Here is an 11,205-nt window from a genome sequence, read left to right as displayed (position 1 = left end):
GCATTTTTTTGCTAAAATAATCAAATATGCCAGTAGGGCTAAAGGAAACAAAACAGAGCCACAGATAAGACATTTTCCCGGGTGCATAAAATGCAGAGGGGCTCTTAGCAGAGATGGCATGCTGGATGTCCAAGAGGACTGGGGAGACGTCCATTACAGAGTAGGTTTGCATGAACATGAGAAAATTGCGTTCCCTAAGGATATAGTCCTGGCCGTAGTCCTCTTGCACGTCAGGGGTGAGGTGGTCCAGGATGTTTTTCTCCAGCTTGTCCCACATGTCACTCGTGCCTGCGATGTCTGAGATGCAAGAAAAAGAGAGGCTCAGATGCTGGGAAGGCTAAAACAGGCATGTCCTACCCCTAATTGGGAAGAAGGCCCTTGTGAATTGGCCTCTGTTGGGAAGGATATTCCCAAATGCCTTTTAAAGTATGTGCTTTATAATGGCAATTCTATTCTTTTAAACATACATACAGAACAGTGCACAGATCAATAGGTTTCCACAAACCGAATAGCTCATGTAACCAGCAACCAGACCAAGAAAAGGACAAACCAGCCTCGGCCACCTTTCCAGGAGCCACTGTCAGGTGAACAGAGTAGAGGAGCTTTGCCTGACTTTAGACATATGAATACATGGATGCATGTATTGTGTGGTCAGTAGCTTTCCATTCTGTAAATATGCCATAAATTATTTATCTATTATACTATGATGGGCGTTTGTGTTGTTTTCAAGTTGAGGCTTTTACGAATAGTGCTGCCACAAACATTCTAGTACATATCTTTTCATGACTATTATATACAATATAAAATATAATGTATATAATATATATTATCTACACATTATGTATATACCTACATATATATGTACACATATAATTTTTTAAAATATAGCAGTAACGCCTGCTTCTGTGTATAAAATTAAATATATAATGTTGGGAGTTCCCTGGTGGCCTAGTGGTTGGGATTCCGGGTTTCCACTGCCGTGGCCTGGGTTCAATCCCTGGTCAGGGAAGTTCCCGCAAGCCACGCGACCAAAAAAAAAAAGGTTAAGAAAATATGTAATGTTGAGTATCATGCTATTTTTTTTAAAGTCTTTCTTGAATTTGTTACAGTGTTGCTTGTATTTTATGTTTTTGGTTTTTTGGCCCCAAGGCATGTGGGATCCTAACTCCCTGACCAGGGATCGAACCCATACCCCACCCCTCCCATCCCCCCCAACCCCACCCCGGCACTGGAAGGCAAAGTCTTAACCACTGGACCACCAGGGAAGTCCCTCATGTTATCTATTTAATAAATATAATTTTAATTTCATTTTAAATAATACATTAAATTTTAACATAAATTATATGTGATTAAATATATAACCATATATTTAATATAGAAGTAAATTCTTGCTTATTATATAAAATCTAACAGTATCTATATAGTTACTTTAAAATATAGTAGCAATGGCTGCTCATTATATAAATAATGAATAATAAGGAGATGCATATGTTTTAAAAATTAATCTCCTCTGAGGAAACTTACAGTATTGTGTGTCATTCTACACTCCCTTCTTGCTCGTACAAACATATAGATATGTTTGGCTTTGGCTTAATTTTATTTTACCAGAAACAAACAAAACACAAAAAGGATCATACTATACGTATTTTCCAGGAATTTGCTTTTTTGTTTGTTTGTGGGTTTTGATTTTTGTTTGTTTGCTAAGTAATGAATCACAGACCTGCCTCCTGGTCAATGGCTATAGTTTGAAACCAGAGCAGCAGAATTTTCCATTGAGCAGCTTTTAGTCACCATTTCTCTATCAAAGGACTTGCCAGTCGTTCCTAGGTTTCACCATTTCAGGGAACACTGCAGTCACCAGCTTTGCACAATGTATCCTTTTGTTTTTCGGCATTCACTTCTTTAGGCTACAGTCCCCAAAGGGTGGCTGTCTGGTCAAAAAACACATTCATTTTGAATTTTAACAGCTAGTGCCAGATTACTTTCCAGAAAGGTTGCAGCAACCCACACTCCCTCCCACAAAGTGTGTGATTGCTCAGGGATTGCTGTGGGGATGAATCTTTGCTAGCTTGGGTGACTCCTGGATACCAGGACTGCAGGGGAGCCTCACTATGAAATGTAAGCCAGTGAAATCCAATTATACTCATGGAAATGCAAACGGAGTTTCAATTGCTCATTTCTCTTCATGAAGGCACGACCATACTCAAAGAAATGATTACCCTGACAGTTACTACTCCAGAGGCTTCTGCATCTTAAAAAACATGTTTGCATGAACTATTGTTCCTCCAGCTACTTCTGCCCCAGTCTCTACTCTCACAGGGGATTCCTTTTCCTCTCCACTTCCTCCCTCTTTAAACACTTCGTGGACTTTCTAATCACTCTTGTGCCTACCCTGTCCAAAATCCCCAAAACTCTCTTTATTGATGACAAAGCCACCACCCTTTTGTTAACCTTCATCTGCCACTTTTTTTTTTTTTTTTTCCTGTGGTACGCAGGCCTCTCACCGTTGTGGCCTCTCCCATTGTGGAGCACAGGCTCCGGACACGCAGGCTCAGCGGCCATGGCTCACGGGCCCAGCCACTCCGTGGCATGTGGGATCCTCCCCGACCGGGGCACGAACCCGCGCCCCCTGCATCGGCAGGCGGACTCTCAACCACTGCGCCACCAGGGAAGCCCCATCTGCCACTTTTGACACACACTTGCCCATCCCCTGCCACTTTGGGGCTACACACAATAAAACTGGTAACATGACGTGGATCCAAATCCCATCTCTGCCTCATATCAGCACTGTGGCTTGAGAAATTCCTTAACTTCTCTGAGCCTTGGTTTTCTACCCATAAGATGGGAATATTATGATGCCTACCTCATAGGTGAGGATTAAGTGAGATTGTACACATAAAGTCTTAAAATCTGTGAAGCGTGCAATATGCTTGAGCTAGTTTTTATTGCAGGGTACCCAAAAATTCTGATATGTTTCCCTGAATGTCTCCAGGAGCTCTTTGTGTCCCTAAAGATTCCTTTCCTCATCCCCCACTTCAAATGTCATTCTCCAAACTTAAGTCCTCAGCCCTCCACTGTCTGGCCTCTTGCCTTTAGAGAGACCATCAAATAACAGCTTTAAACTGAGGACATCCTGATATAAAAGAAAGAACCAGGCTCTGCACCTAGGGATCTGGTTTCAAATTCCCCACCATCGTGGTGTCACAGATGTCCATGCTGAGCTATATATTACCCATCCTACTTCAGTGTCCTCACCTGGTGAATGATGTCAATTAAACCTACTCCCCAGGGCTGTGATGCAGATTGAGACATATATGGAAAGGATGGGAGTAAAATTGGAATGATAATTAAGGAGACAATATGGGATTATCCAATAAAGTTGAAGATAATTAAAATCTATGATCCAGTCATCCCATTCCTGGGTATGTGTCATAGGAAACATCACACACACATACGCCACAGTAGGTGTGCCAGAAGGTCCACAGCTGAATTGTTCACAGTTGTCCAAAAGTGACCCAAATATCCCATCGATAGTAGAAAAAGTGTGGCATATTCACAGAATACTAGCAATGAAAATGAATGAACTACAGCTGCACACAATATAAACGAATTGTGAAAACATAATGTTTGGTGAAAGAAGCCAGACGCAAAAAAAACACATACACATTGATTCCATTTAAAGTTCAAAAACCAGTAAAGCCAAACTATTGTTTGGGGATGCCTGTATGCATGGAACATTGTCAAGAACAGCAAATAAACGAATGTTACAAAAAGTATGACAGGTTACCTGCTGCAGGGAGGAGAGGGCTAAAACTGGAGAGGACCATGTGAGGGCTTCTGAGAGCTGGCAATGTTTTATTTTTTGATCTTGATGTTAAGTACATGAATTTTTATAATATTGATAATTTATTAAACTATGTGTGTATATGATATATTTCTCAATTAAAAAAATAAGATCAACAATATCAGGAAAGAATGTACGGAAAATGGCTAGTGCCTGATAAGAACAGCTGCCCAAAATGCTAGCTATGACAATTTCAGTGAGTCCTTGAAACTGTAACTTAACTGCAGGGTTGCTCTCCGATCCAAAGGGAATCTTGCATCTGTGTGTTGGAAGTTTTCGTTGGCTGTGTCACCAAACTCTCAATCCTCCTGCCAGGTTCAAATTCAAATTCATCATTCTCCCCTTCCACTAGCTGTCAGGCAGCTTTCTGTGCTCTGTCTCTCAGGCTGCCATATTCGGCATCATCTTGGACCCACCCTCCTTCTCCATCAGCTCCCCTCAACTCTCCCACCTGCCCAGGGAGTCCCCAAGTTGGAAACTCCTCTCAAGACTTCACCTTCCCTCCATTCCTGCTGCCCTGGTCCCACCTCTCAACCTGAGTGGCCCAGGTCTCGTTCCCTCGGTTTCCTCCCCAGATGAGCCCGTTCACCGAGTCTTCGTGCTCCTCCTGGACAGCTCTGGGAGATCCTGGCTGCTAAATGCTTCAAGACAAAGTTCTGCTTTTCTTTTAGATTTTTATCTGGTGCATTTGGGTTAATATTCAGACCTCTAGGGTTTGTTCTTTAGTGTGTTAGGCATCCCTCCCAGTGTGTGGCCTTTTATTAGATATGCTCTTTTACACCTTCATTTAGATCACCGATTACATGGTTGATGACCCAGAACTAAGAACTGAGCCATGGGGGTCGTCTACATCTGCTCAGAGTCCAGAAATTCAGGGAGCGGAGAGGAGAGGTTGGCCATCTCCTCCCGGGGTAGAAGGATGTGGGTCATGTCCTTCAGAGGGGAGGAGGTTGTGTTTGAAAAATACATAACATCAAAACTTAATTCCTTGGTGAAAGGCGGCAGGAGAGCAACCGTACACTGCAAAACCTGGCACCTGCCCCTCTATACTTAGAAGAAGCCCACCCATCCCAACCCCTCTTTGGTCCACCACTGAGGGGTTTGGCTTGAACTCTGTCAAAACAAAGGACCTTCAGCATCCCTTCCAGAATGAATATTGCAGGGCTCTTGGCCTCAGACACCTACTTGTTCGGAAGCCTCCAGGCTGGATGACAGAGACTTTAACTCCCCATTTGGAGAGCTCTTGTCTCATGACTGCTGAAAACATGGTCAGAGCTGCCTTGGATGAGCTATAGGCTGCCAACTTCTCCATTGGAACCCCTCCTATGGGAATAATGGGAGAAAAAAAAAATCAGGCCTGATGTTTGCATTTGTTCATCCACTAAGTGTTTAGATGGCACCTACGTCATTCCAGGAACTGGTATCAGTGGTGACTAAGGCAGAGAAAGGAAGACAAAGGCCCTCTGTATGCAGGTGAACGCATATTCTTGGTCACATCATTGTCTGGCTTCCTTTGCTTTTGCTTTTGCTTCCCATGCCAGCTTCATCACAGCTGGTCCAATGGCAAACCAAGCATAAGGCTCAATCTCTCCCAGCTTCTAAACTAAATGTGGTTTAGGGGGGATAAAGAGCATCTGCCCCAGCCTCTGACCTTCCAGTTTGGCCAACCTACATTCTGAGATTCTGGGTAGACATATCTTTGGGGAAGTGGGGACAGAGTGGGCACTGTTCTCTCCATTATAGAACTTGTAGTTGAACAAATTGGGTTTAATACTTGTTGCAACGAGGAGTAACTCAGGCCATAGGGAACCGTGGGGCATCCCTGTAGGAGGGTATGAGCAGTCAGAATGGCTGTCATCAAAAAGTCTATAAGTAATAAATGCTGGAGAGAGTGTGGTAAAAAGGGAACCCTATTACACTGTTGATGGGAATGTAAATTGGTACAGCCACTATAGAAAACAGTATGGAGATTACTTTAAAAACTAAAAATAGAGCTACCATATGATCCAGGTATCCCACTCCTGCATATGTATCCAGAAAAGATGAAAATTCTACTTTGAAAAGATACATCATACACCCCAATGTTCATAGTAGCACTATTTACAATAGCCAAGACATGGAAACAACCCAAGTGCCCATCAATAGAGAGTTGGCTTAAGAAGCTGTGGTATATACATATACCATATATATGAAATGGAATAGTACTCAGCCATAAAAAGTAATGAAATATTGCCATTTGCAGCAGTATGGATGGACCTGAGACTATTAGTGAAGTAAGTCAGACAAAGACAAAATTATATGATAACACTTATATGTGGGATCTAAAAAATACTACAAATGAATCGATATACAAAACAGAAACAGACTCACAGACATAGAAAACAAACATGGTTATCAAAGGGGAAAGCGGGGGGAGAATAAATTAGAAGTATGGGATTAACAGTTACAAGCTACTATACATAAACTAGATAAGCAACAAGGGTTTATTGTATAGCACAGAGAACTATATTCAATATCTTGTAATAACCTACAATGAAAAATAATCTGAAATATGTATATGAATTACTTTGATGTATACCTGAAACTAACACAATATTGTAAATCAACTAAACTTAAAAAAAAAAACTCAGTAGAAAAATTAGATGGTAGTTCAAACACAGTTGAGAATTTGTTACCTAAAAGCTAGATCTGAGGAAATCACTAGGGATACAGAGAAAGTGGAAAATAGGAAAGAGAGGTATGGTAGGCAGAATAATGGTCCCTCAAAGATGTCCAGAGATGTCTCTGGAACCTATGAATATGTTAGATTATATGGAAAAGGGGGAACTGAGGTTGCTAATCAACCTTGATCATGAGCTTAGCCTGGATTATCCAGGTGGGCCCAATGTAATCACAAGGGTCCTTCTAAGTGAAAGAGAGGAGAGAATGAGAGAGATGGCCCGATGTCGCTGCTTTAAAAACAGAGAAATGGGGCCATGAACCAAAAATGCAGGCAGCCTCTAGAACCTAGAAAAGACATCAGGAAATGGATTTGCTCGTAGAGCCTCCAGAAGGAATTCAGCCCTGCCAAAACATTGGTTTTAGCCCAATGAGACTCATTTCAGACTTCTGGCCTGTAGAACTGTAAAATAATAAATTGGGGGTTAAAAAAAAGAGGGTGTGAGAAAGGACTTATTCTAGGAGGGCTGGCTGGGGCTGGGGACAGATGCTCTTTATTCCACTTGAATCACATTTCTTTTAGAAGCTGAGAGAGATTTAGCCTTAAACTGCATCTCTCATTGGACCAGCTGTGAGGGATGAGCTATGGAAGGCAGAAACAAAGGAAGCCAGAAAAGTGGTGTGACCTTACTTGGAATAAGGTTCTCTGCAGATGTAATTAAGGTACAAATCTCAAGATGAGACCATCCTGGATTAGGATGGGTCCTAAATCCAATGATGGCTGTCCTTGTAAGAGACAGAGAAAGAGAAGACACAGAGAAACGAAGGAGCAGACCATGTCAAGATGGAGACAGACTTGAGTGATGCTGCCACAGACCTAGGAATGCCTGGGACTACAGAAGCTGGGACAGGCAAGGAGGCATTCTCCCTTACAGCCTTCAGAGGGAGGTGGCCCTGCCAGCACTTTGATTTCAGAACTTTTGGCCACCAGAACTGTGACAGTATAGATTTCTGTCGTTTTAAGCCACTAATTTGTTACGGCGGCCCTAGGAAATGAATACGGGTGTGTTCCTGGTGTTCTTTCACTGGAAGACACGAGATTATGAAGGGGTTCAGAGCACCCAGGAGACCTCATGGGGAACCCAGGATGACTGAGCCCATGACATTAAGGGTCCCAGGTTTGGCAAAGATTTCCCTGGTCAAAGAAGCATCCACTGGCTGAATTGATGAATAAACTGTGATACAGCCATACAATGGAATACAACTCAGTCACTAGAAGGAATGAACTTGATACACACAACAGCATGGATGAGTCTCAAAGTAATTATGGTGAAAGAAAGAGCTGGACAAAAAAACAGTATGTATTGTATGATTCAATTTATTTATAATTCTAGAAAATGCAAACAAATCTATAGTGATAGAATGGATCAGTGGTTACCTGCTGGGGGGCCAGGGTATGGGTTAGAATGGGGGACAAGGAAGTCTGGGGAATGAAGGTCATGTTCACTATCTTGATTGTGGTGATGGATTCCTAGATACATATCTATGGACCTTGAGGGCATTATGCTAAGTAAAGTAAGTCAGAGAAAGACAAATACCATGGGATCTCCCTTATATGTGGAATCTTTAAAAAAAAAAAAAACTACAAAAAACGCTAATTCATGGATACAAAGAACAGATTGGTGATTACCAGAGGTGAGGGGTGGGGTGCTGGGGAAATGCATGAAGGAGGTCAAAAGGTACAAACGTCCAGTTATAACATAAATACATTCTGGGAATATAATGTGCAACATACTGACTATAGTTAACAGCACTGTGTTGTATATTTGAAAGCTGTTAACAGTAAATTTTTTTTATAAATTTATTTATAGTTTTTATTTTTGACTGTGTTGGGTCTTTGTTGCTGCACGTGGGCTTTCTCTAGTTGTGGCGAGCGGGGGCTACTCTTTATTGTGGTGTGCGGGCTTCTCATTGCGGTGGCTTCTCTCGCTGAGGAGCACGGGCTCTAGGTGCACGGGCTTCAGTAGCTGTGGCTCGCGGGCTGTAGCGCCAGGCTCAGTAGTTGTGGCGCACGGGCTTAGTTGCTCCGTGGCATGTGGGATCTTCCCAGACCAGGGCTCGGACCCTGTGTCCCCTGCATTGGCAGGCGGATTCTTAACCACTGCACCACCAGGGAAGTCCAAGATAGTAAATCTTAAAAGCTCTTATCCCAAGAAAAAAAATTGTAACTGTGAGGTGATGGATGTTAACTAACCTTTTTGTGGTAATCATTTCGCAACGTATACATATAGCAAATCATGCGGTACACCTGAAACTAATACAATGTTATATGCCAATTATAGCCCAATAAAACTGGGGGAAGGGTATATAGGCATTGAAGTAGAGATACCTAGAATAGCTAATGTCAATTATCATCATTATTCTTACATGATTATTAAAGCTTTGGTCTGGGACTTCCCTGGCGGTCCAATACAGTGGGTGCGGGTTTCATCCCTGGTGGGGAAACTAAGATCTCACATGCCGCGTGTGGTGTGGCCAAAATGAAAAAAAAAAAAAAAAAAGCTTTGGTCTGGCTCACATAACTTCCTTTTGAGAAAAACTCATCCTTACCTCCCTGTCTGTGTAGGAAGGCTGTCAGTCAACGGTTCTGTCCTCATTCAGAGAGGCAGCCTGACAGATCATAATACCCCATCCCCTGGACCTGGAGATTGGTTTGGGGCTGGGCACGTGACCTCAGCTGAGCCAGAGTCCTGATCTAGATCGTGGAAGGGAGATGCTTTTATGGTTTATTCCTGGCTACTTCAGTGTGATAATGGTGCAACACCGGCACTCCCAGGGGCCATTTCTGCCCCCACACAGGAGAAGGGAAGCAAAGGGAAGCAGAGGAGCGAGAAGGGAGTTCAGAAAGCTGGAGGTAGGGGTTGAGGACGGAAACGGGGAGTGGAGGTGGGGGAGAGTCACGATGACTCGAAACTTGGTTCCAAACAGTCGGTGAGCTAATCAACTCCTCCCTTCTTTAAGTCAGTCTGAGGTTTGGCCCTGTCACTTAAAAGGAAGAGTCCTGAGGCTTAACTGTTGAAATTTCAGTATAGTATCTGCCATCAAACATTCAGCTCTGGTTCCCATCTTGTCACGTATAACCAGCTGATGCTTGTTTAAGTGATTTTTAGTTTCACCAAATCTTAGTTCAAAATCCAATTCCTTCCTTTGACTGGGGAGAAGGGCCAAAGAAGTTAAAGCAACTTGTTCAAAGTTTCAACCCAGTCTGTGCGGTTAGACTATGCTCATTTCTCCATGGTTTTTAGAGGTGAGGTGAGCTTGGCCAGTTGGAAGGAATGTTAGCAGAGGGCAGCAGGTAAAGAGTCAGCTTCTGGTGCCAACACTGCCTGTATTCAAATCCCAGCTCTGCCATTGATTACGAAAGGCAGTTAAAGTTAGGAAAACCAGTTTATGTTTATGTGCCTGTCTTTTAATCTGTAAATTAAGAATAATGATAATACATGTATCACAGGGTTGTTGTGAAAGTTAAGTGAATTAATATATTAAAACAGTGTTTGGCACAAAGTAAGCTCCCTATTAGACCTTCCTGTTATTTGCCAAGGCACTGGGATTTTTAAAAGCTCCCCCAGGTGAGTCCAACGGGCAGATAGGGTTGTTAAACACTTCGAGAGAACATCTGTGATTTTTTTCCATTTATTTCTGTCCTCTGGACATGTAAATATTAATACAGCTTGGGCTCTGGAAAAACTGAGATCTCTGTTTTGGTTGTGGAAGTTGGATAGTAACCTGGCAGTGCTGTTTGATCCTTGATCCAAGTCTCACAGATGTGGGGCATAAGGTATGTTGTGTTTCAAGAGACTGAAATTTTTAATTAAAAGAGACTTTCTAGTGCTATGCTGGAAGAAAGATTTTCTGCTTATATGTTTGGTTTTGCTTGTTTGTTTTTGAGCTACATATGCCTTGGTCAAAATATATTTCCTTTAAATTATGTTGAGCGAAAGCCGGTTTCAAAAGGTTGCATACTGTATGATTCCATTTATATAATATTCTTGAAAGAAAATTACAGAGATGGAGAACAGATTCATGGTTGCCAGGAGTTGGGGATGGGGTGAGTGTGTGGATGTGGCCATAAAAGGGGTATCTCAGGATCGTTATGGTGCTGGAACCATTCTGTATTTGATTGTGTTCATAGTTACAGGAAGCTATACATAGGATAAAACTGCACAGACCTATAAACACACACACATAAATGGGTGCAGATATAACTGGTGAAATCTGAATAAGTTCTGTGCATGGTACCAATGGCTTTGACATCATACTGTAGTTATGTAAAATGTTATCATTAGGGGAGTCTGGATGAAGGGCGAACAGGACTTCCCTGTACATTTCCTTGCAGCTTCCTGTGAGTCTATAATTATTTCCAAATAAAAAATTTAAAAATGCATACTCCCCTTAAGACACGCTTAGGTGGCTTCCCTAGTGGTGCAGTGGTTAAGAATCCACCTGCCAACGCAGCGGACATGGGTTCGAGCCCTGGTCCAGGAAGATCCCACATGCCGCGGAGTGACTGAGCCCGTGAGCCACAACTACTGAGCCCGTGAGCCACAACTACTAAGCCCACACACCTAGAGCCCGTGCTCCGCAACAAGAGAAGCCACTGCAATGAGAAGCCTACACACTGCAACGAAGAGTCGCCCCCACTC

At 42.7% G+C, this 11,205-nt stretch overlaps 1 protein-coding gene across 1 annotated transcript in view; it reads right to left on the bottom strand.

Moving 5' to 3' along the window:
• The window catches only part of HSD17B2 (hydroxysteroid 17-beta dehydrogenase 2), a 65,033-nt gene that overhangs the window by 2,648 nt on the left and 51,180 nt on the right, over positions 1-11,205 (bottom strand). Inside the window, exons 4-5 of the mRNA XM_065898407.1 lie at positions 5,030-5,167; positions 3-297 (exon numbers count right to left, since the gene is read on the bottom strand). Coding sequence (XP_065754479.1) covers positions 3-297; positions 5,030-5,167 — 433 coding nt within the window. The remainder of the gene's footprint in view (positions 1-2; positions 298-5,029; positions 5,168-11,205) is intronic.

The sequence above is a fragment of the Phocoena phocoena genome, chromosome 20 (genome assembly GCF_963924675.1).
Source record: "Phocoena phocoena chromosome 20, mPhoPho1.1, whole genome shotgun sequence".
Classification (NCBI taxonomy): Eukaryota; Metazoa; Chordata; class Mammalia; order Artiodactyla; family Phocoenidae; genus Phocoena; species Phocoena phocoena.
Note: the sequence above shows the minus strand (reverse complement) of the source record. Positions and strands in the feature narration are given on the sequence as shown.